The following is a 27,330-nucleotide window of genomic DNA, read 5'->3' as shown; positions in this document are numbered from 1 at the left end:
TCGTAGCAAATCAAAAAAAGCATCTGCCCCAAGTAGCAGATCTATGCGTTGCGGCCGATGGAATTGGGGAATGTTATTCAACACTGCAAATTCTGCCGTCAGCTCAAATTTGTCAATTCGAGAAGCTATAAAAGTTTAAACGATATGACGTACTTCAGACTTTCGTTTGCCTATGCCTAATAAACAAATGTCTTTGCGCTCCCTCTTAAGCTTTAGGACTCTGGCCAAGTCCTCGGTCATAAAATTGACCTGCGAACCAGAGTCTAAAAGTGCCCTGGCTAATTGGTAGGAACCTGACTGGTCCATTACCTTAACAATTGCTGTTGCCAAAATTACTTGGTCAGTCACTGTCGTGGCGTGGTTGACCGCCGACGTTTGCGTTGGTACTGCCGATTGTGCTACCAACGTGTGACTAGAAGCCGCAGCTTGCGAAATGTTCGAACTATATTCGTACTTGTGCAAGAGCGTGTGATGCGGCTTCGAACAGACTCTGCAACAACCAGACTTGCAGGATTTAGTCGTATGACCTTTTCGCAAACAGTTTATGCACAACTGGACCCGTTTCACAAATTTAAAAAGCTCATCTCTAGCGATCGCTGAAAATTGAGGACATACTTGTATGTAGTGGTCATTCGACTGACAAAACGGACACTTAGGGGTCAATGGCTGACTTGGCTGTGCTACTGCCAACGCCGTTTTACCATTCCTTTTTGACCCATCGGAACTTGGCTTCTTGGGCCAGCCAGACGATGCCTCCTCAGCAGACAGATGCTGGTAGCTGGAAGATGGAAGTTGACTGTAGTCAAGGCCCTCTTCCCATTTGGATCGAGTGATGGAGTCAACTTTACCCATAACCAAATATATGAGAATTACGTTTGCTATTTGCTTCTCATCACCCAATGACAACAGCGATTCATAAATTGCCCTTACATTATCTATTAGGGAGCGCAAAGATGAAGCAGAAGGCTCTTGCATTTTGGGCAAGTCGAACAGCTTGGCCACGCTGTCGAAAACGATTAGGCAACTATTGTCAAACACTCGTTTTAATGCTGCTAGCGCCTTTGGATAATTGGCATCAGTTACTTGATAAGCTTTGACTGTGCCAAGCGCTTCTTTGTCCAAACAAGAAAGCAAGTGATTAAATTTCTCTATGTTCGTCAGAGATGCGTCATGGTCAACCAAGTTTTCGAACAGACCAATGAGTTTCATCGACGGCAGCTGCTTGCTATGGCAACCTGATTAAACATTGTAGAGTTGGCCAGGCTGTCCCTCTGAGGCTTAGGCCGAACACCTTTACTCAAGTGCAGCGTTTCCGTCGTGACGCACAAATTTTCTAAATCTGCTCTTGAGGCTAAGGCCGGATCGATTTGATCCAACTCTTCCTGCAGATTGAACGCTCTGTCAATATATCTGGTTAAAATTTTCAACCGGCTCTCCATTTCAACAGACTCACTGGGCTTAGTGGCATTTTGCACGGAATCTTTAATGCGTTCTATATCTCTGACAACATTTTTGTGTCATTGCAATAATGCATCGAACTTGCTCGACTACAAATCATCCGACAGCTTGTCGTAAGTTTGCTTGCTGCGTTTTGATGGCATGTTTGTAGCGAGTCTTTAAATGTTTGCACAAGACTAAAAGTGTATAAAGGTATAATTGGACTATGTCCAGAAAAATATACACAAATGTATACTATTGGCAAGAAAGCGCAGGCGCAAAGGTTTAACTTTGTATGGTAAATAAATGTAATGTCTACAGTTGTGGCCAGCACTGTACGCACGTATAATACGTATAATAATGTACGCAACTATGTTAACAGCAGCTGACAAAAAACAGAGGCCAGAGACGCGCAGCTGTTAGAATTAATGCTGAACAAATATGCAAGCTGCACGATAGCAGCGAACCCACGCAACAACAATATGTGCGTAAGGGAAACGAAATGACGTCGACGCTAGCTGAGCGACGCACGTCGACGGCTGAACTTGCAAGCAACGCAAGCAGCGCGAAGAACAATTAGAACAACAACAACCACAGCGCAATTAGCAATTAGTCCAGCAACAACAATGCACAAGCAAGCGAAATTGACTCTAGCTTGCAGTTGCTAGACCAGTGCGGCAATAACGAAGAGAGCGCAAAAGGCAGAATCCAAATCAAACGGCACAGAAGAAAGGCGCGCTGAACTCTAAGTTTGGCGCTTTCAAATTCTTGCGGTGCGTTGGTATAACAAATGTCCAAAGTACAGCAGTTATATGTATGTACCACCACAAATGTATATATGTATGTATATATATGTGTATATATATATGTATATATGTATGTATGTTGGCAAATATATAAGTGTATGTATGTATGTGGATAAATTTGCATGTATGTACGACCAAATGAAAATTATGCACTCATGTACCAACAAATATGTATATTAAACTTTATTTATGTAAAGGTTTATTGTATGTATATGGTATATGGTAACAAACAAATCGAATGCCAACGTGTAAATTGCGGCCTAGTCATGCGTAAGCATTGAACGCATACACTCACATACATATGTGCCTTTATAGACAATTAACACATGTATGTACATATGTATGTGCCAAGTCCAATCAGACAGATTTGGCCGCTATTTAATTTGCACTCGTTACCTTTGTATAACTTCCTTGTGGAATTGGGCACTGCATCGCCAGCTACCGTAAATAAGGAGAGCTCCAAACCGAATATCCAGAACACACAACCAGATGGCAGGAATGACTCCAGACCCAATGTCCAGTGTCCAACAAGTCACAACGATGAGTCCACCCGGGGGCGCCAAAATGATCGCTCAGATCATCCAAAAATTGCCGGTAGGCAAAAGTGAAGGTTCCCCTCGTTGCAACTACTCAAGTTGATATGTATATAAGTACCCTATGTACTTATATACAGCGAACGCGTTAACTTGCACTACAGTGCAGCAAAACAAGCGAATGAAAAAATAAACAAACTGCACAAGTCGACTTCAAATTTTCAAGTGTTTATTGCTAGCCGTGCAAGGCTTAGCATTAGCATAACATAATGTGGACATTGACTTAACAGAGATAGAGCGAGAGACTAACATAAACAGCTGTTATTTCAAATTAAATTTGTGAGCGCTTACAATTAATTGTTTACAACCGGCTTAAGTCTACACTTCAATGATAATTCAAACAACATATATCTACAATTCAGAATATTTCAACAAAATCTATGCTTAAATCTATACTATACTTAAGTATAAAGGCATGAAATGCCCATACACTTCCGAATAGGCTTGGTTCATCATCAAAATTTATTTGAAGTCGTTTGCTGAATATAAAAATATCATCTTTAATAACGTTAAAATTCCGTACGAGCAAGTATCCATCATTTTGTACAGGATAAGCCACGAGACTTATTTTCGTTTGAAATCTGATATTACTGTAAATCTGATCACCCGTTATCATATTCAAATTAAGAATATTTGTTGACCAACATTGTGGCGGAAGAATACAAGCTCTTACAATGTTTGCCAATACTACAACTATAACACAACATTGTACACCTGCAAATACTAATATAAATATACTAGCAGGCCCTGCCCGTCTTTGCTGGGCTAAATAAAATGTGCTTATAATTATAAGTTTATTTTCTATATGATATTCTCCTTTCGACGCTCTTTAAAGTTTTTTAAAGAGTTCATTTTCCAAATAGAAAATATAGTACAATAAGTACTATGTATGGTTATACGTACATACATACATATGTACATATCTTCGTTACGCACCGGGCGGAATGCCAGTCCTGACTTAACTGTGTGCTTCCTCAGCACGTTGTACGCAGAGTCGAGTTATCTCCGAAAAGGGACATTTAATTTTGATTTATAAATTGGGACGTCTCGCCAAAATTGGAGCGTTCGGCACACTCACAAATAGGCTTAACGGTAAATGACTCTTAGATTTGTTCAGAATACATTTGTAGCGTAGCAGATATGCAATCAGCTGAGATGCTAGAGATGGGCATGTGTCGGATGCTCTATGTGCTAGAGCATCAAAACTATCGATAGTTGAATCCGTCGATACAATCAATAATTCAATCGAAGTTTGAATGCAATTACCAGAAAATTTAAATAATATCATCTTATAATTTATTGAGATCAATTACAACAAATCATATATAAACATACATTTGTACATATGCCCGCAACGCGAAGCAGAATATATATGGCATTTTTCTTTTGAAATTAACAGGCGTAAATGATCAAAACTTAAGAAGAAGCGCGAGCCAATGACTTGCAGTTGTTGTTGTTTTTCGTTTTACAAATTTGACTTAAAACCATAGAACATTATTTATTACAATTAAACAACAGTGCTCGATTGTCCAATGTATACATACATACATACGAATGTACATACATGCTATATATGTACATACACAGGCATACATACATATGTATGTACATATGCATGCATGTTTCTCTTTACTTTTTCATACATCGACACGAACTGTTGCTTGTTCTGTGTGTAAGTGTGTGTATGTGATGTCCCCAACTATTTGATATTTGCGTTCTTTGTAATTTGTTGTTGCTGCATAAAGTTATTAATGAAAACCGTAATGCCAAATGTACTAAACAAAGAAAAATTTACTTTTAAAAATGTTAAATAATTTTTAATTAATGAACATTTCTTGCTATGTCAGTGCAAGATGAATGAACATACATTAATGCATAGTACATGTACATAGATGTGTACATATGTATGTGTGTACATTCACACATTAGTGTCTCACATGTTGCTTTGGATATTTCAATATTTGCACGCAACTACACGAACAGCTGCTTGTATGTGTGTGTGTGTGTATGTATACTTAGTTGTCCCCAACTGTTTGATATTTTGTATTATTTGTTCTGCCTGCATTGTTAAAATGCATATTTTGAAAATCCTTGAAGTTGTAGATTTAGTTACGTAGATTACAGTCCCCAAATTTGAAATCGATCGGAAAAAATTTATAACACAAACTTTTCATTTGAAAAGGTGAATAAATATTAAAACCCCAATAATTCAAGCTCCACCACAAATTTCGAAAATCCGAGTATGCAGTTTTGTTTTGTATTCTTTTATAGATTATAAAAATCAAATTTAAAGTTGTTCGGTGCAGAAATACAGAAAATTCAAACAAACTTTGGAGCTCGTTTTCCCCCTTTCGAGCTCGAATTTTCCAAAATCCCTTCTTATCGCCAGCCTACACTATAAAAGGATACTTGAGTCCAAATTTCAGCTTCCTAGCTTTACCGTTTGGGCTGTGCGTTGATCACCAATCAGTCAGTCAGTCAGGACAAACTGTTTTATATATATATATATTATCAGCTTGATGCCATGAGGCACGTACAATTCTTGATGAGTCGTTAATTCTCATTTAAGCACTAGTATTCTCTGTTGATTCCTCATTGGCTTCAACTTCATTCTATAACGACACTTCTTCTACTCTTATATCTTCTTCATGAAGCTCAATGTTATTATTGATACTAACATCTTTGTACAGAGGATTGTTTGCTACTAACCAATACAAGGCATCATATACTTTTTGTCTAGATATCGAAAACTGTCGCGTTACAGCAATATTTTCAAGATGCTCAGTAACTACGACATTATTAGAGTTTCTTGGAATCATGTTAGGAAGATTTTTAGTAACTTCAAAAACATCTTGTGCAAACAATACCGCCGGACCTCGGAAACTATATTGTCCAAACAAACCACTCAACTTGATAACTTTAACAAATGAAATTATACTTGAAATTAATCGCTGTTCAAACTGTGACAAATCTGTAATAACTTCTGGAATAGGCCCTGGATCTAGATTATTCCAATACGATTTAGATGGTACAGTCTTTTTCTTCGAATTTAAATGAGTCTTACAGCGGTTACAAACTACTAATCAATTTTTATGCTTAAGTTCATCGGACAAATAAGGTGCTATATTACTGTTTACAGTCCACTTTGAAATTTGATGCGGGTAGCATCGTTTAGTGCAAATTTCACAAATTTTATCACAAAATGTGTTAATTGCGCGTATAAAAGCAGCTTTACTCGCTCTATCTAATTCTCTAGAATCAATATTATGTTGCCGCATGTGCTGCAAACGGGTTGCTCTATTATCTCCTGATTGTAAGGCTCTATTTTTTCTTCTTATTCTTCTTCTTATTTTTTCTCTCAATCTCTTCATCATTTGAGAGTTCTGTAATTTGTTCTATCACTTTTTGTCTTTTTTTCTCCAGTCTCCTTTTTTTGTGTCGTAGTTTCATTTTTCATTTTTGTTCCCACGAGTAATGGACAATTAAACGGTCAAAATAATAATAAAGGTAGAATATAAGTAAAAATAAACTCTAACAAATAAAATAAAGCACCTAACTCTTCAACCAAGCAGTTGCGAATTGCTAGCGCCAAAAATAATAATGCCCTTATAAAAATAAAATATTGTCTAAAATGATCATGCAATTAAAAATAATTGTATTGTCATCAATCCTTGACCACTGTGCAAATTTTCAAGCTGATCAGACTTCTGGTAATTAGTAAAAATGACTCTGAAAGATTCCGTTACATACACAAACATGTACAAGGTTTGATCCAAAGTAAACAGGACTTTTTAAAAAAACAAACAGAACAAATGGTTTTTTCGGCAAAATCAATTTATTTTATTTAAAATAGTCTCCTTCTGCTTCAATACAGCTTTTTGCACGATCCAAAAGCATGTCGAACGAGTGTCTTAGCTCGTTGGCCGGTATGGCTGCCAGTATGCCGGTGCAAGCCTTTTGAATGGCCTCTACGTCTGCATAACGCTTTCCTTTCATGGGCAAATGCATTTTTCCGAAAAGGTGAATACGGTGAGTGGTTAATGGTTAAAATGTGATTTTTGGTCAAATAATCGGTCACAAGTCACAAGTGTCGATCGATTCTGAGCAATTTTTGGTCGTCAGTCAATTTGTGCACACACCGTGCACACACACCTTTCGTAAGCCCAAATGTTCGGTCAAAATGCGATAAATCGATGTTTTGGAGATGTTCAATTCCATTACCATCAATTTCAATGATGATTTCGGCTGATTTTTGATTAATTCACGCACAGTTTCGATGGAATTTTCGGTGATCACGACTTTTGATTGGCCCACATTTTGATCGTCATTTATGTCCTCACGACCACTTTGAAAACGTTGAAACCACTCGTGCACTCTGCTACGGGATAGGCAATCATCGCCATAAACTTGTTCCATCAATTGAAACGTTTCGGTAAAAGTTTTACCAATTTTAAAACAAAATTTAATGTTGGCTGTAGCTCATTTTCGCACCGATAACACAAACATACTGACACTTAAAACGCAATAACTTCACTTCGAATCGATGAAATGTCATGAAATTCTCACTGGATAATCGACAAAGATAGCAGATTCTAACGCACTAGTCAACATACAGATAGCGCCACCAGGGGGCGCTAGGTTCATAATGTATTGTTTACTTTGGAACACATCTTGTACATACAGGACTACTTATGCTTAAGGCAGAATTTAGGAAACAAAAAAATGTTGAAGACAAAATACGAGTCTTAATAAAGACTGTTTTAAGAGGAATATATATAGAAATATATTTAGAAAATATATATAATTTATATAAATTAAAAGGAAACTCGCTTTTTGTAAGTGGCCAAAGGCACAAAATATATGCAAGTATATACATATATGTATTTCCAAAATATGCACTTTATAATTAATACACTCAAGCACTCACAAAATTAAGTATTCCCGTTTTTAATTTTAAAATCCCACCACATTCACAACCGCACAGAAGTTAATGCTAAATGAAACAAATTTCTTGGACGGCTAGTCGACCTATTTTTTGTGTGCCCTTTTGTGACCTGGCCGTTTTTTTCAGTTTTTAGATCATGTGGGATCACGCGGTTTTATTGTCAGCTACCTGCAGGTCAACGATTAAAAAGGATGAGTTGGCAGTTTATTTGCTGAGATGTCATCAGCAGGTAATTTCTAGGGGATCGCTCAAAAATTAGAATGAGTCCCGTTTAAAACCTTACACGAATGTCCCCAAAAGAATTTGAACCTTTTATAGGTAATCCACGAAACATTGTGCAGGATAGCTATATTAAAAAATATATGAATTTTTTATCATAACACTTATGTATTCATATATATAGAATTCATATTCGTGTGAATAATAAGGTAAAATATTCTCTTTGTGTATACTATTACATCAGTAGAGTAAGAAATCACTGCTACAGTTTGTTGGGCGGAAATATGTATCGTTAATAACTTTTCTTGGAATTGATAGACTTGCATGAAATTTAACACAAAATTAGATATTTAGATGAAAATTACGTGGTTTACTTCACGTAGCTTTTGAAATGTGGACATGATTGACGAAATGCTGTAGCGGGGGGAGGAAATCCAAAAAATAACATTAACTCGTGTTGCCTGTATATTAGGAGAGTCTACATAGCGTTCACGTTGCTTTGAAAGTGTTGCCCAGACAACTGCAAAGAGTACTACATTTTCATTCATACTCGACTATTTACCCATACTCGGTATAATAATCGAAATATTCGCCTCAATACTAATTCCCGTGTCATGGCAACCGAGTAATGATCTCGGCGCTTGCATTTGCATTTGAATCCGACAAAAGTATTAGCGAAAAGAAATACTTTCCTTTTTATTTAAATAAAAATAGTTATGATATTTGAATTTATATTAATTTGTTTACTTTAAGTATTTGAATTCCTTTTTATAGCCCGTACCCAAAGGGTGAAAGGCTATACTAGTTTTGTGCGAATGTATGTAACACACAGAAGGAGGCGTGGCAGAGCCCACAAAGTATATGAAAATTTATATGATTTTATATAAATCTTTAAAAACAAAGAAAGAATGGGACGCTTGCTTTTAACTTTTTAATGCGGAAAATTGCGATCGATTCGGCGACAATTGTGCTTTTATTTGGTTCTATTTTACAACTGACTTCACATTAGGCTTACATGCTAAACTAAGCCTAAGGCGGCGAAAAAAGGGCGCGAGGCGACGTCCGCAAACGGCCGCTCTCGCGCTCTCTTTTCGCCCTAAACTAAAATTCAAATAATTCTCTTAAACTATCTTAATCTAAAGCAGCATCTGCGCCAACACCGGCCCCCTTGGAGGGACATCGTCCTTCAACGGGCAATGGCGCCAGCCGATGAATAGCCCTCCGTAGATTGCCACTACTCGTGGCGACGTCGGCCACCCGCACCTTCCCGTCTGTCCCGGCGTGAGTTGAGGTGACCCTGCCAAGTATCCACTTTTGTGGCGGCACGTTGTATTCGGCCACCACGACGAGTTGTCCCACGACGATGTTGGGTTCCTCCTGGAACCACTTCGCTCGCACCTGGAGGCTCGAAATGTACTCCCGGGACCATCGCTGCCAAAACCTGTGCTTGAGACACGAGGCATTGCGCCATCGCCTTAAGCAGGTTTGGCTGTCGATGTCCGGGAGCGGTGGAGCTGGAGTCGCCAGAAGAGGCCGCCCGATCAGAAAGTGGCCCGGGGTTAGCGCCTCGCCGTCGCTGGGGTCCGCGCTGAGTGGTCCCAGTGGCCGAGAGTTCAGCACGGCCTCGACGCTCGCCAGGAGTGTTCCGAGCTCTTCTGCGGTCAGGAGCGCATTGCCCACCGTCCGTAGGAACAGGTGCTTTGCAGACTTGACACCTGCCTCCCATAGACCGCCGAAGTGAGGCGCTCTGGGTGGTATGTACGCAAACTCGCATCCTTTTCTTGATGCGAATTCGCGTACGCCTTCCGCCTCCTTCTCCCATCTTGCTCGGAACTCCTGCAGCTTCCTGTCGGCTCCCACGAAGTTCGTTGCGTTGTCGCAGTAAACTTTGCGAGGGACGCCTCTCCTGCCGACGAACCTTTCAAAAGCCAAGAGAAAAGCATCAGTGGTTAGATCTGACACAAGCTCTAAGTGAACCGCTTTCGAGGCAAAACAAACGAAAAGAGCCACGTACGACTTGTACGGTGGCTTGCCACGGATGCGGAGCGTTGTGCTTATAGGGCCACAAAAATCAACACCACATACTTCGAACGGGTGGAACGGCTGGAGCCTGTCTGCCGGAAGATTTCCCATTACTTGGGAGGCCAACCGGGGCTTCCATTTGAAGCAGAGGATGCACGAACGTACTGTTCGGCGACACACTTCCTGAGCGTTAACCAGCCAAACTCGCTCACGAAGCAGGCTCACCAGCGATCTAGGGCCAGCATGGCAATTTGACACATGCAAATAAGATACGTACGATCTTATGAATTGCGACTTTTTAGAAAGCAACAACGGAAACTTGGCTTCGTACGGGATAGGAGCATTTAATAATCTTCCCCCCACTCTCAGCAAGGAAAACAAGAAACCGTCTTCTCCAAACTCATGTAGAAATGGACTCAGACGCTGTAAGTTAGCGTTAAGTGTTCTCTTTTTTCGAACCTTGTCGATTTCGTCACCGAACTCATTGTTCTGGATGACTTGAACAATTTTGTTGAATACCAAATTGAGTTCGCTTGGCTTGGCTATAGGATCAAAGGGCTTCGAGACCTTTCTGCACCTTTGTATAAATCGAAAAACCCAAACGAACACCCTCAGCAATTTTGAATGTGACGAGTAGCTTTCGATAACTTCGAGAATATAATTGGCGTGCCGATCTGCGAGTAAAACTACAGCAGACTTACGAATCTCCAGGGCAGCTGAATTTTTAGGCGGCTCAAAGTGAGCATTCACAGGCCAATTTTCTTCCGATTCCATGAGGAAGGCTGGCCCTGTAAACCAAATGGAGCTACGCAACTCGTCTACATTACATCCTCTGGACACGATGTCTGCTGGGTTGGATTTCGTTGGGACATGTCGCCACGTTGCATTCTCGGACCACTCTTGGATTTGAGAAACCCTGTTTGAAACGAAAACTGACCATGCCGACGGATGCGACTTGATCCAGTGGAGCGTTATTTCCGAGTCAGTCCACATAACTATCTTGTCTATTGGAGAATTAAGCAACGGGCGGACTTGACGAAAAAGATCTGCGAGAAGGTGAGCTGCACACAGCTCAAGACGAGGCAAAGTTTTCGTCTTGAGTGGAGCTACTTTGGATTTTGAGGTCAAAAGTGACACTTTCCAACCATTCGCAGTCGAAACACGAACATAAATACAGGCGCCATAAGCTCGCATTGAGGCATCGGCGAACGCATGTATTTGAATGGGTGACTGCGTATCTGTATGGACGAATCTAGGGACTTGAATACCGCTGAGGTTCAACAAATTCTGCTTAAATGAGTCCCAAACTGTATGAAGATTCTCAGGGATGGATTCGTCCCAATCTAGTTTTTGTAGCCACAAATCTTGCAGCAACATTTTTGCTTTGGTGATCAGCGGGCAAAGAAGGCCCAGAGGATCGAAAAGCCTGGCAGTCACCGATAATATGTTCCGTTTTGTCGAGCGGAGATCTAGGAAGGAATTTTCCAACTGGAACTGAAATACATCTTCCTTCGGCAACCACATAACGCCGAGCGTTTTGGTTGGGTCTGAGCCGACTGTGGCTACTGGAATAACTGTGCTATCAAATGCGGACAGTTCCGAGCAGTTCGAAAACCACTTTGCCAATTCGAAGCCTGCACTTTGAAGAACGTGCGACACTTCTGCTCGAAGCTTTTTTAGCTGTTCAACGCTTTCAGCACCAGTTAACATATCGTCGACATAAAAGTCGCTCCGAATAACTTCAGCAGCTGTTGGATGTGAGGAACGGACCATTTCACTCAGCCTTGTTAAACACCGCACCGCCAAGAACGGAGCTGGCGACGTGCCATACGTTACAGTGTTTAACCTGAAGATTTTCAAAGACTCAGACGGATCTCTTCGCCACACTATGAGCTGATAGTTTCTATCTGCTTCGTGCACCATCACCTGACGGTACATTTTTTTAATGTCTGCCGCTAAGGCGAACTTTCGCAAACGAAAACGAAGCAGCGTAGAATAAAGCTCCTCCTGAATTGTTGGACCGACCATTAAGGTATCATTCAACGCAATCTGAGTGGACGTGCGGCAAGAGGGATCGAAAACGACACGCAACTTGGTCGACGTGCTTTGAGGCCGCAGGACACATTGATGCGGAATAAAATAGTGTGGAGTATCTGGAATTTTGTTGTCCGTTAAGGACATGTGACCGAGCGAAACATACTCGTCCATAAATTCCAGATACATGCTTTTCATTTGAGGGTCTTTTGACAACCTCCTTTCAAGCGACAAAAAACGACGTTTCGCAATTTCATACGACGAGCCAAGATTTTTTGGGTCAGATTTAAAAGGTAACCGTACTTGAAATCGACCAGACGACAAGATTTTTGTATTATCAACAAAGTGTTGTTCACAAAGCTGTTGCTCAGGTGAGAGAACTTTCGAATTATTAGGCAAGTCCTCAATGGACCAAAACTTTTGTATCGTTGAGTCTATCAAAAGTAATTGTTCTTCTTGGCAACTTAAATTCACTGCTCCTTCTATACTCGTTGTAGGTTGAGTAGAGCATCTGCCTGACACTATCAAGCCGAGAAGCGTTTTTTGTAATGTGGGAGACTCAGGGCCTTGCTTTATTTGGCCTACCGACAATAAGTCGAAGAATGACTCTGCTCCAATTAGCATATCAATTTTTTGCGGTTTATGGAATTGAGGATCGGCCAATTGAATATTTTTGGGGACCCTCCACCCGCTGGTGTTCACCGCTTGATCGGGATGATAACCAGAAATCGATCCCAAGATCCAAAAATCTGCGGAAAACTCGCTACAATTGACACGCGACTTCACTACTGTATGAATTCTTTTCTTGGCACGCGCATTGGTGTCTCCAATGCCGCGCAAGACCATACACGCATCCTCTCGTCTGAGCTGTAGCTTTTGAGCTAGTTCCTCAGTCACAAAGTTGACTTGTGACCCAGAATCTAACAATGCTCTTGCTAAAACGAAATCGCCACTTTTCGTTTTAACGCTCACGACTGCTGTTGCAAGAACCACTCTATCCGAAGCAGTCGCATGCATGGCATGCGAAGTGGAAGAGCTATCTTGAAGATGTAGTGGCTGAGAGGGTGGTGGTAACGCAAGATTTGTGCTAGCAGTATAAATATGTAGCAGTGTGTGATGAGAACGTTGGCACACGCTACATTTCTTTGCCTTACACTTCGCTACTGTGTGGCCTCGTCGAAGACAGTTTATGCACAAAGGCGCACCTTTAGCGAAGTCAAACCTTTGCTGCACTGACAAGGCAATATATGCCTGGCAATTGCCAATCGAATGGTCAGCTGAATTGCAAAATTGACAAAGGTTATTCTGTTCGTTTTTGGCAGCAACGAACGAATGATTTATCCTGCTAGCATTTTTTACTTTTTGAGTCTGAGTGTTATTGTTCGACTGGCTGCCCTTCGCTTGAGCTTTACTAGCTTCTTCAGCAACAATATGCTGGTAGCGTCTGTTAAGTGCAGTCTCACAATCTCGCCATAGTGGGAGCGTTGTGTAGTCGAGCTGCTCTTCCCACTTCTTTTTTGTGGTAGGATCGACTTTGCCCATAACTAAATAAATTAAAATGGCATTAGCGATTTTCTTGTCGTCACCAATTGACAGAAGTGAGTCATAGGTGGCCGACACTGTGTCGATCAGGCTTCTCAAAGCTGACGCAGATGGCTGGGAAATCTTTTGCAGATTGAAAAGTGTCGATATGTTATCGAAAAATATTAGGCAGTCATTATCGTACACCCGCTTTAGACTTTCAAGGGCTTTGCTATAATTGTCTTCCGTCACTTGGAAGGCGCGAACTGTGCCTAAAGCGTCACCAGCCAAACATGATATTAAGTGATTGAATTTTTCAATATCATGCAGTGTGTCATCATTGTGAACAAAAGTTTCAAAAAGACTCATGAAATTTTTAAATTCAGAATGCTTGCCGCTAAAAGTTGGAAGAGCGACCGCTGGCAATCGACACCTTGGCTTTTTTGAAGTAGGCGGTGCAATACCGTTTGCCGAACTTGAATTGTCGATGCTTTTTCTTCTTAGTTTTTCCAGCTGGCCTTTTAATAAGGATTTGGTCATAATGCAAGTTTCTTCCAGCTCTTCATGGTAGTCATCTTCTGTATCTTTTGCTTCAATTTTGCTTTGCAATATATTTGCAGTTTCTATATGAGTTGTTAGAAGCTCTAACCTGCATTCTAACTCGATTGGCTCTAACGAAATCGAGCCTTCTTTTAATTGCCGTTGCATACGACATATACTCCTCATACAGCCCTCGCGCTTCCTTTTAAGTTCTTCGATCTTACTCATATTAATTTAAAGTTTTAAACTTGATCGAACGAAAATTGTCGAGTGACAAACGAGAAATCGAAAATAATATGCTGTTCTCAGCAAGTGTAGGGGAGCGCAACAGATGGTCGTCTAGCAGTGCGAACGAAAACGAGAAGAACTGCAGTTGACTGACCGTCGAAGGCAATACTTTTGGAAGCAGCAGCGAAAGTGGCGACAAACGAAAAGAATAATTCTAATACAAATGCCTTGTGTGCGTTAGCAGAACAGCTAATTCTTATGCATGTATTATGCGAAGCGCAGGCAAACAAAAAATGCAGCAGCTTAAGCGCGAACACGACAGCAATGTATTAGCTATGTTATGTATGCGAGTATGTCGGTATATATTTACATATGTAATAACGACAACGGCGAATTTGATGAGAACAACGAGAGCAAGCAACAAACGAAAACTGCCGACGGTTGGCTGAGATTGACGTGGGGGGGATGCCGTATGTAAAAGTGGCTATGTATATTTATGTATGTATGTATGTATAATAAAATCAAACGACAATAAATTGGCACTTTAAATAATTGCCTATAGCGGTTCACTTTTATTTAATATTAGTACGACATGCGATTTATATTTGTGTTAATTATGCTCAACTATCTACCGTATTATATTATGGTCACGTATGTGCCAAAGGTTGAAAGTTGAAGGCCGAAATAAGCAATTCGCTGGTTAAATTCCACTTTCAAACTTTAGCACAGTACCTGTGAAGTCGACTTTGGCTCAGGAACTTCCCTTTGGTCGACTTGACTCATCCTCCAATAATCCAGTTGACGTGACAGCAACACACACACTCCCCAGTGCAGCAACAACAACACGACCGACGCGGTTCCGCACAAATTAAAGTTTTTAATTTAAAAAAAACAAGCAAGTCCCTGCTCGGGCGCCAATGAAAATTTATATGATTTTATATAAATCTTTAAAAACAAAGAAAGAATGGGACGCTTGCTTTTAACTTTTTAATGCGGAAAATTGCGATCGATTCGGCGACAATTGTGCTTTTATTTGGTTCTATTTTACAACTGACTTCACATTAGGCTTACATGCTAAACTAAGCCTAAGGCGGCGAAAAAAGGGCGCGAGGCGACGTCCGCAAACGGCCGCTCTCGCGCTCTCTTTTCGCCCTAAACTAAAATTCAAATAATTCTCTTAAACTATCTTAATCTAAAGCAGCATCTGCGCCAACAGTATATATATTCTTGATCAGGGTGACAAGCCGAGTCAATTTAGCCATGTCCGTCCGTCCATCTGTATGAGCGCAAGGATCTCAGAAGGTACAAGAGCTAAAATTACCAAACTTGGTATCCAGGTTCCCCTAAGCCCTAGGCAGGTCAAGTTTATTTTTTTATTCTGATACACCCCCCCCCCACTCCCCCGAAATTTGTGTTTTTTTTTTATAACTCCCGTAATTCTTGGAATTTTGAAATCAGTTTTAGTAGTTACGTTCAGTTAGTGCTTATGTGTCCGTATGCCAAGTTTCATCATGATAGGGCAATTCTGAAGAAAGTTATAGGCATAAATAAAATCGCTGCCCATGCTATGCTTGCAGCGCTACCCGCATCTGTTGTTGTTGTTGTTGCTGCTTTGGTTCAACTTTGTGTTGCATACATACACTCATATAAATACACATAGACGTGATGTAAATGTATGCTGTTAAAACTGTACATAAACATGTCTTCTATGTATGTATTAAATAAATTTTCTTAATTAATTTAGTAAATTAATTTAATTTTTTAAAATTTTTTTTTTTTTAATTTTTCTTTTTTGTGGAGAGTACAGGCTATTTTACTGTCGGACTTGCTCGACTGTAGCGTTCTATCTTGTTTAAGAAATAAAATCATGCTGCATATCATAAATATGAAAATCAATAAATATGTTTTATTTTCATTCTGTGCCTCATTATTTCAAATATGCACATACATGTGTATACACATGTTTGCGCGAAAAGTGAAAGTGAGCGCGCGGGCGTGTTTCTTTCGATCGCCAATTTTCTTACATTTTTTAGGAACAAGTTGGCTGCAGTAAATTGTTTTTTACACAACACTTGGTGGTCGCTAAGGTGTGGAAGGTACTCACCTCTGTCTGAGACACAAGCCTGGTCAGGTGCCACTCCTGTCCCATCTTTGTGATTTGGTGGTCCGGTGACTGGACTTCGACCCCTAAACTTTGACCCCTACTGAGGCGTACTAGCGCTGGTCAAGCTGGCCTGGCGTGAGTATACTTTTTATTTTTACTTTGCGCTGCTGCTTCGCCCACGCGCCATAGGCAGTCGCACTGTTGCATTTACAGCAGCTGGCTGCTGCCCAGCTTACGCAGGGTTGTATCCTACCATCTGGTAGCCGGCCAGCCGGTCCTCAAGGGAGTGCCAGGCTTTGACACCAGAGGGCGGTTCAAGGCTTTTGCAAATTGCAGCACTGGTGCTGCATACTTTTAGGACCACCCGGTAATTCGGACCTAATACTCCAAGTCCTGGTGCAGCCTTTTAGGATCGGAGCCTATTTTGGCTGAGTTCGTAAGCGAGTTGGTACAAAGGCCAGACGGGCTATATTCGAACCCCTACCGCATCGTCGGTGTACCCGAGTGGGGTTCTGGTGACCGAGCAGGGGCGGGATAACCCCCATCCCGTCAAGGTGAAATACTTGGCCATCGAGGGAATTCGCCACGAACTCGCCTCGATGACCGACTTGCAACTGAATGGGCTACAGAAAGTGGCTCCCACCGATCAGCCACCAGGTGGGCATCAGGCACAACCAAAGGTCCACTTGGAGGCGCCTCTTTCCCTTTGGCAACCCTGGGTGAAGAAATTTTGGCAAAAACCAACGAAGCTGTAGCAGGAGTGAACCCTTTCGCACGTAGGTCTCTGGTGGCCAGATCCTTACCAAAGTCTGCTCTTCCGTCCGTGACGCTTCACAGCTACCCCCTTTTGTGTCCATCTGTCGCTTCTTCGCGTGCAGCAAACGCAGCCGAGCCGGCGAATACGCCATGCTCGACAAGCCTGGCATTGCCTTTGCCGACAACGCCTTTGTTGACTACGCCTTTGCCGGCAGAAGAGTCGCCAAACGGCTTTCCAGCCCAATGCATAGCTCGATTTGCAGCAAGATAGAATGGACATGCATTGGTGTGAAACAGCCTTTAAGAGAAACTAGCGTACAAACGGCTGAGGCCTGGCCTAAAGTGTCAAGCTACCCCCAAGCAGGCACCCCTAAAAGGTTCAGGGACCCCAAAAGCAACCAGCGCGTGACTCCAACAAAAAAGCATAAAGCACGTGACAAAAAGCTCGCCTCCGCATCGCAGAGAATGAGCGCCCAGACCCTAGACACCCAGCCGCTAGACCTCGCTCAGGTAGTGAAGGGAAATGGCAACCCCCCCCCCCCCATTGCTACTCTCGCTCCCAAGAATGGCACCTGGGCGAAGGTCCAGCGACAGAAGCGAGCGAAGCCCAGGAGACCAGATGCCATTATAGCCAAAGGCGTTGGGGAAACCCAGTACGCTGAAGGCAGTGAAATCGGCTCCGGCTCTGCAGTCACTAAAAAATTATGTTCAACGGATCAGAAGAACGGGTAATGGCAGCCTGCTCTTACAATTGAGCAGATCACAGACGCACGACATCGGCGAGCTTCAAGAAGCTGTGCAGGCGGCCCTTCAGGGTATGGCTGTAGTCAAGCCGTTGGTGGACGAGGCCCAACGAGAGATCCGGGATCTGGATAAACTAGCAACCAAGGAGGAGATATTGGCAGCGCTAAGGTCGATCAGCGAGGACCTCAGCATTGGGCAGGACGCAGTGAAGTCAATCCGCAAGGTAAGCGGCGGTCAACAGATTGCTGTACTATCGCTGCCAACGGAGAAAGCAAGGAGGCTTATAGAAACCGGTAAAGTGAGGATAGGCTGGAAAATCTGCCGCACCCGCGGGGTGATTCGGCCAACTCGCTGCTACAAGTGCCTAGGCTTTGGTCATACGGCAGCTAGGTATAGCAGCGCTGAAGATCTGAAAGACGCGTGCTACAGGTGCGGAGAAAAGGTGCCCACCTAGCCAGGAACTGCCTAAACAGCCCGAGATGTGCATTATGCGCAAAAGACAGTCTACCAGCGACTGACCATGCCACAGGTAGTTTTAAGTGCCCGGCGTACAAGGAGGCGGTAAGACTATTAAAATGATAAGGTTCTTGCAGCTCAATCTGAACCACTGCATTGCAGCACAAGACCTGCTACTGCAGACTATCGGCGAGCTGAATATTAGTCTGGTGATACTCAGCGAGCCATATAAAACGTATAGCAACAGCAATTGGACAGTGGATCTTTCCGGTAAGGCTGCTCTATGACATTGCGATCGCAGAACGCCCGCTTTCTCGGAATGCAAAGCTGCAAACTACTTTGTAAGAGCCAAAGTTTCTGACCTGTGGGTCTATAGTTGCTACCTCCCACCCAGCCTATCCATATCGGAGTTCGCCGCTGTCCTTGACGCAGCCGTAGACGACGCCAGGGGGCGCAGCCGCGTTATAATAGGCGGAGATTTCAACACATGGGCCGTGCAATGGGGCAGCAGCACCACGAACGCGAGAGGCCGAACACTACTAGAAGCTTTTTCAGTATTGGATCTGACGCTGCTGAATATCGGGTCACAGCACACATTCAGCAGAGCAGGCAGCGGATCCATAATTGACCTGTCGTATGCTAGTAGCTCCCTCCATAGTCAGATCAGGTGGTCCATTAGCGACGCCTACACGGGAAGCGACCACGTGACCATTACAATCACAGTCGGAGTAACTTCCCGCAACATGCTGAACCCACCGCCCGCCAACGCCGATGGAAAAGAGGAGCCAAAGAATACTGTCTGGTGGTGACCCTGGACGTCAAAAATGCGTTTAATTCGGCAGACTGGGGTTGCATTCTGAACGCGCTGGTGGGTCAAGGCGTACCTACGGGCCTGGTGCGCTCCATTATGAGCTACCTTAGCAACCGCATACTCAGATTTCACACAACGTCTGGCATCAAATCCCGCAATGTTGTCACTGGCGTCCCCCAAGGGTCGGTCCTAGGGCCGCTGCTCTGGAACGTCATGTATGACGACATTCTACGCCTCAAACTGCCACCTGGTACTAAGCTAGTGGGGTACGCAGATGACGTGGCGACCGTAGGCGTTGCGAAAGAAATTAGAGCCGTGGAGGACGCGTGCAATCGCTGCATCCGGACGATTACTAGCTGGCTGAAAACCGTGGGCCTGGAACTAGCGGCTGGCAAAACAGAGGCAGTGGTAATCAGCAGCCGCAAGGCGGTAGAGCAGGCGCACATTTCCATCGGTGGTACGCTAGTGCGGTCCGAACGATCCATCAATTACCTTGGGGTTAGGTTGGACACAAGATTGTGCTTTCGAGAACATCTGGAGCAGACGAACAAGAAAGCTGCTGAGGCAACACGGGCGCTGGCCCGAATCATGGCCAACACTCGGGGCCCCAAGCAAGGTCGGAGGTTACTGCTTATGAGCGTAACCAGATCAATAATGCCGTATGCGGCACCGATATGGGCGCCCGCGGTGAACAAGAGGAGCTACATCCGCGACCTCGCAGCTGCATACCGTCTGGGTACACTCCGTGTGTGCAGCGGGTTCAGGACGATCTCCGACGATGCAGCTCTGGTGATCGCGAGGATGGCACCTATCGACCTCCTCGTCCTGGAAGCGAGCTACCTCCACAGTTTTGCAGCTGGGCGGCCGCGCAGAGACGCGCGGGCGACGGCTAGAACTATAGCAGTCAGCTAGTGGCAAGAGCGCTGGAATGCCTCGTCCAAAGGCAGGTGGACCCACACGCTCATTCCTGACGTAGCATCATGGATCGACAGAGCGCACGGGAAGGTCGACTTCCACCTAACCCAACTCCTAAGCGGCAACGGTTGCTTCAGAAGTTATCTCAATAAATTCGGGAAGGACTCCAGTGCGGAATGCCCTGCCTGCAGAGGGATATCGGAAGATGCAAATCACGTAGCCTTCAAATGCCCACGGTTTGAAGCGGACAGAAGGAGATTGGAAGCGATAATCGGCACTCTTCCAACTGCGACGAACTTTGTGTCCAACATGCTTCTTAATGAAGATTCGTGGGCTGCGAGCGCAAACTTTGCGGCCTCCGTCATGATCAAGCTCAGGAAACAGGAGCGGGAGAGAAGCGCTATATAAGCGGGTGTTCGTCCGGGCGAAGCAATGCCTAACGGTCGTACCGCCTGGACGTCGACCGGCATATATTGATATTGTTATTTTTCCTTTATCTTTAAATTTCCATTCTTACACTTCTTTTCCACTGTTACATTTATATTTTCTTTTTTTTTATATATCTCCACTTCTATCCTATACAATTAATTCATAATAAAGAATACAACACATGTTTGCGCATAATTGCAAGCAAAGCATGCACGCACAAATACATAAATATGTATATACATGCATTTTTTTACGGTCATACTCGGGTAAAACCCACGCAATACTCGAGACAATGTCTGAAATGTTTGAAAGCAAACCAATCAAGGCTGGCACTTGTTCGCAAAAATAGAACGCTGGTTCATTCAAGTTCGATCATAAGCAAACAACCCGTTCGAACTCGTTTGCAACCAAGCAAAGATCTGATTTGATTGCATTTTCAGCAAGGGTGGTCGAACATACTTGAACATACTCGTTGCTATTCTGTGGTGTGGACAGTTTGACGCAAATCGGATGCTGTAACTTGTGGGCGTAGTAAAGTTGTTCGCTAATATCTTTTCTTAGAATTGACCGATTTGGATGAATTTTAGAATTATTGTATTGTCATCAGCCATTGACCCCTGTGCAAATTTTTAGCTGATCAGACTTATGGAAATTTGTAAAAAATTACGCTGAAAGATTCCGTTACAAACATACATACATACAGGTGAAGCTAATAAAAGCGTGTTAAAAACAAAATTTTTTTCTAGAATAATATACTCCAATGGTCATAGTAAACAAAACTTTTACACTCTGTACATGAAATGTACCCGAGTGGGGTTCTGGTGACCGAGCAGGGGCGGGATAACCCCCATCCCGTCAAGGTGAAATACTTGGCCATCGAGGGAATTCGCCACGAACTCGCCTCGATGACCGACTTGCAACTGAATGGGCTACAGAAAGTGGCTCCCACCGATCAGCCACCAGGTGGGCATCAGGCACAACCAAAGGTCCACTTGGAGGCGCCTCTTTCCCTTTGGCAACCCTGGGTGAAGAAATTTTGGCAAAAACCAACGAAGCTGTAGCAGGAGTGAACCCTTTCGCACGTAGGTCTCTGGTGGCCAGATCCTTACCAAAGTCTGCTCTTCCGTCCGTGACGCTTCACAGCTACCCCCTTTTGTGTCCATCTGTCGCTTCTTCGCGTGCAGCAAACGCAGCCGAGCCGGCGAATACGCCATGCTCGACAAGCCTGGCATTGCCTTTGCCGACAACGCCTTTGTTGACTACGCCTTTGCCGGCAGAAGAGTCGCCAAACGGCTTTCCAGCCCAATGCATAGCTCGATTTGCAGCAAGATAGAATGGACATGCATTGGTGTGAAACAGCCTTTAAGAGAAACTAGCGTACAAACGGCTGAGGCCTGGCCTAAAGTGTCAAGCTACCCCCAAGCAGGCACCCCTAAAAGGCTCAGGGACCCCAAAAGCAACCAGCGCGTGACTCCAACAAAAAAGCATAAAGCACGTGACCAAAAGCTCGCCTCCGCATCGCAGAGAATGAGCGCCCAGACCCTAGACACCCAGCCGCTAGACCTCGCTCAGTTAGTGAAGGGAAATGGCAACCCCCCCCCCCCCCATTGCTACTCTCGCTCCCAAGAATGGCACCTGGGCGAAGGTCCAGCGACAGAAGCGAGCGAAGCCCAGGAGACCAGATGCCATTATAGCCAAAGGCGTTGGGGAAACCCAGTACGCTGAAGGCAGTGAAATCGGCTCCGGCTCTGCAGTCACTAAAAAATTATGTTCAACGGATCAGAAGAACGGGTAATGGCAGCCTGCTCTTACAATTGAGCAGATCACAGACGCACGACATCGGCGAGCTTCAAGAAGCTGTGCAGGCGGCCCTTCAGGGTATGGCTGTAGTCAAGCCGTTGGTGGACGAGGCCCAACGAGAGATCCGGGATCTGGATAAACTAGCAACCAAGGAGGAGATATTGGCAGCGCTAAGGTCGATCAGCGAGGACCTCAGCATTGGGCAGGACGCAGTGAAGTCAATCCGCAAGGTAAGCGGCGGTCAACAGATTGCTGTACTATCGCTGCCAACGGAGAAAGCAAGGAGGCTTATAGAAACCGGTAAAGTGAGGATAGGCTGGAAAATCTGCCGCACCCGCGGGGTGATTCGGCCAACTCGCTGCTACAAGTGCCTAGGCTTTGGTCATACGGCAGCTAGGTATAGCAGCGCTGAAGATCTGAAAGACGCGTGCTACAGGTGCGGAGAAAAGGTGCCCACCTAGCCAGGAACTGCCTAAACAGCCCGAGATGTGCATTATGCGCAAAAGACAGTCTACCAGCGACTGACCATGCCACAGGTAGTTTTAAGTGCCCGGCGTACAAGGAGGCGGTAAGACTATTAAAATGATAAGGTTCTTGCAGCTCAATCTGAACCACTGCATTGCAGCACAAGACCTGCTACTGCAGACTATCGGCGAGCTGAATATTAGTCTGGTGATACTCAGCGAGCCATATAAAACGTATAGCAACAGCAATTGGACAGTGGATCTTTCCGGTAAGGCTGCTCTATGACATTGCGATCGCAGAACGCCCGCTTTCTCGGAATGCAAAGCTGCAAACTACTTTGTAAGAGCCAAAGTTTCTGACCTGTGGGTCTATAGTTGCTACCTCCCACCCAGCCTATCCATATCGGAGTTCGCCGCTGTCCTTGACGCAGCCGTAGACGACGCCAGGGGGCGCAGCCGCGTTATAATAGGCGGAGATTTCAACACATGGGCCGTGCAATGGGCTGTTACATTTATATTTTCTTTTTTTTTATATATCTCCACTTCTATCCTATACAATTAATTCATAATAAAGAATACAACACATGTTTGCGCATAATTGCAAGCAAAGCATGCACGCACAAATACATAAATATGTATATACATGCATTTTTTTTACGGTCATACTCGGGTAAAACCCACGCAATACTCGAGACAATGTCTGAAATGTTTGAAAGCAAACCAATCAAGGCTGGCACTTGTTCGCAAAAATAGAACGCTGGTTCATTCAAGTTCGATCATAAGCAAACAACCCGTTCGAACTCGTTTGCAACCAAGCAAAGATCTGATTTGATTGCATTTTCAGCAAGGGTGGTCGAACATACTTGAACATACTCGTTGCTATTCTGTGGTGTGGACAGTTTGACGCAAATCGGATGCTGTAACTTGTGGGCGTAGTAAAGTTGTTCGCTAATATCTTTTCTTAGAATTGACCGATTTGGATGAATTTTAGAATTATTGTATTGTCATCAGCCATTGACCCCTGTGCAAATTTTATCTGATCAGACTTATGGAAATTTGTAAAAAATTACGCTGAAAGATTCCGTTACAAACATACATACATACAGGTGAAGCTAATAAAAGCGTGTTAAAAACAAAATTTTTTTCTAGAATAATATACTCCAATGGTCATAGTAAACAAAACTTTTACACTCTGTACATGAAATGTATAAGAGTATATTAGGTTTGCACGTCCTAAACAGTCGACTTTCAGGGCTGCATTTAATAAAAACAAGTGGCGAAGCTAAAGTCGGATTTCAAATTTTTTTTTCTATTTCTTCCTTTTTGGTGGGAGATGAAGGGTATATAAGAGTTGAGCTCGCTCGACTTTAGCATTTCTTTCCTGTTTATTCTGATTCACATCCCCTACTCTCCCGCAATTCTTGTTTTTCATAGCTCTCGTAATTCTTGGAATTGAAAATAAATTTGGCATATACATCCAGTTTGTGGCTATCTGTCCGTATGCCAAGTTTTATCATAATAGGTCAATTCTGAAGAAAGTAAATAAAATCGCTGCACTTTGTTCTAACGATTCTGATGTAAATTTATTCTATTGAAATTGTATATAAACACTTATGTATGTTTGCATGTGTTGAATATTTTATTTAGTTAATTAATTTAATTAATTACATTTTTATACCCTGTACCCGAAGCGTAAAAAGGGTATATTAGGTTTGTGCAAAGTATGTAACATGCAGATGGAAGCATCCCCGAACCTATAAAGTATATATATTCTGAATCAGCATGACGAAAGAAATCGATCTAGACATGTCCGTCCGTCTGTCCGTCTGGATGAACGCAAGGATCTCAGAAATTATAAAAGCTGGAATAACCAAATTTGGTATCCAGATTCTCCTAGATCCGAGAAAGAACGAGTTTTTTTTTTGGAATTTTGGAAGAATGCACACCTTCTCCGCCAGACCACACAAAGTATATATATTTTTGATATTCTTGACAAGACGAGTCGATCTATGTCTGTCTGTCCGTATGAACACCTGCATCTCAAAGACTATAAGAGCTAAGCGCTGCCCGCAGATGTTGTTGATGTTGGTGCACATACAAGAATAGACGCACATAGACATTCATACACTCACATATTATAATTATACACCCTTTACGTGAGTTCGAATACCAAAAGAGGTAAAATCGATCAACATTTTTTTTTATTCTAAGCATATGTACAGAGTATTTCAAAGTCGGGGCACCCGACTTTAGCTTTTTCAATTTTCCTTTTTTTGTGAAGAGTCTGCTCGATTGTAGCGTTCTCTCTGTTTTTTTTTTTAAATTTTGTTTTATTTTATTTTTTGTGGAAGAGGGAACAGGATATTGAATAATTGAGACCGCTCAATTATAGCCTTGCTTTCTTATTGAAATTCTCATGCATGTATAAATTACCTTGTTGCTCAATCCTATCATGAATGGGATTTGTCCAATTAATGAATGCGATTGCGAACCAAGTTCCTACATATGGTCCTTGTACAGTTATATTCCGCTGCTCTTCATTTGATTTAATATGTAATCTATAAGTCGGGTACCTGAAAATTATTTTAAAAAATTATACCAGGAAATGAATATACTTGTACATATGTATGTATATATATCAAAGAAGATAATAAATTGATTGATTACATTTGAATTAATGTTAAAGCATTAACATTTAATTTTGTCGAATGTGAGTACCATATATTAAAAAAGAGAAAATATCCAAACAAAAAAATGTACCGAAACTTAAAAAAGCTTTAAAGTGTCGGATGATAAAAAATCTTACCAAGCTGCCGAAATGAATATGAGACAAGCGGAAACACCTCGAATTTATAAGATGAATTAAAGAGCTTTAATCCAGGCGTGGATAGTCCCGTAAATCAAATCACTGCAATAGTAGTAACAAATCCCAATCTATCAAATTCAAACCGAACGCTTCTTTGTTGAAGCTATGGAAATTAATTTGTTGCTCTTTTTAAATAAGAACCCATGGCTTATATCAAAATATGTATATAATTATGCTTATGAATCAATATTTTTTACATTAATAACAACGAAATATTACTTATTTTTTGTTAAATTTTAGTTTGCTGTTTAACTTAAACTTAAATTAGTATTTTTAAACATATTTGCTGAAATCCGTTTACTATCGATGGTTTTCTGAAAACTATCGTTCACTATCGATGGTGCAGACTATCGATAATTCTCCACCTTTACCACAAACAGGACTGCCAATTTCGCTTTTCCCTTTAAATCTGGCTGTTTTGTAAGGTCTGTTGCGGGAAAAAGTCACATAAACACTGTTGAGGCACCGAGCTTTTTCGGTAGGCTTTTTTAGTCTATGGGTTTTGTCTGAAGCGGGCGTCAGACACGACAATTAAAACAAGAACGATTTATTTTTAAATGTACATATGTATATTTTGCCGCGCAGGGCCAATTATGTTTGCCTATAAACCAAATTGATATACACGAATTTAAGAGGCCACCAACTTAAACAGTTCAGCCTTTAAACAATATGCGCAAAAGTAGAAGTGCGTTGTCTCGTACAACAGCACAGCGAGAAGCGTTAGATTGGCACGGCGAATCTAGGTCAACTAACTTCGATTGCAGCGGCACTGGCAGCTGCAGAGACTAAGAAAAGGATAACAAAAGGAAATGTACAAAGAGCAATTATTGAACGCGATCAAAGCAAACATTATAAGAGTTATTAAACGTTTAGCGTTTCTTGCTTCGCAGAGCAAGGTACAATTTGTATATATGAATAATTATGCGTCTGCTGCGGACGACTGCGCTGCCTGCGCCGGCTGCTTGACCAATTGACTTGATACCAATAATGCGCGCCAATAAATAAATGTTAAATTGTTAAATGACAATACATCTAATTCTGTTTATACTCTGTAGGTTTGCGGGAGCTGAAAATGTAACAGGCAGAAGGAGGCGTGGCAGACCCCACAAAGTATATATATTCTTGATCAGCATGACGAGACGAGTCGATCTAGCCCTGTCTGTCTGTCTGTCCGTCTGTCCGTATGAACACCTGGAGACACCAAATTTTGCACAAAGATGCCTTATGTGTGTACGCTGTGAGAGTTTGTTTAATTTTCATCATGATATGATATGCTAAGTTTCATCATGATACGCCGATTTAACAGGAAGTTATAGCCACATATATGGCTATATGTATGACCAAGCAGTGCCCGCAGCTGTTGTTACTGCTTTGCACAGGCACACGAGACATACACACACACATACACGCATAATTATTCTACACATATGTACAGAGTATTTCAAAGTCGGAACACCCGATTTTAGCTTCTGTACTTGTTTTTATTAATATGTGTTGAAATATTTGTGAATCTTAATAATATCTCATTATTAAATTCTTAAATTCGTGAGACTCTTAACTCTATTTTCAAATTGGTGCAACTTTTCTTTAAGAAGGTGTTTCATATTCTTTTAGATCAATAACATGTGAAATGGTCTTAA

At 42.5% G+C, this 27,330-nt stretch overlaps 1 protein-coding gene across 1 annotated transcript in view; it reads right to left on the bottom strand.

The window, feature by feature from the left end:
• The window catches only part of LOC115629975, a 153,755-nt gene that overhangs the window by 32,691 nt on the left and 93,734 nt on the right, over positions 1 to 27,330 (bottom strand). The window contains exon 4 of the mRNA XM_030526597.1: positions 25,258 to 25,397. Within this exon, the coding sequence (XP_030382457.1) occupies positions 25,258 to 25,397 (140 nt within the window). The remainder of the gene's footprint in view (positions 1 to 25,257; positions 25,398 to 27,330) is intronic.

This window comes from Scaptodrosophila lebanonensis, unplaced genomic scaffold (genome assembly GCF_003285725.1).
Source record: "Scaptodrosophila lebanonensis strain 11010-0011.00,11010-0021.00 unplaced genomic scaffold, SlebRS2 tig00000184-arrow-arrow-pilon, whole genome shotgun sequence".
Lineage (NCBI taxonomy): Eukaryota > Metazoa > Arthropoda > Insecta > Diptera > Drosophilidae > Scaptodrosophila > Scaptodrosophila lebanonensis.
The sequence above is the reverse complement of the archived record's forward strand: the minus strand, read 5'-3'. Positions and strand labels throughout refer to the sequence as shown.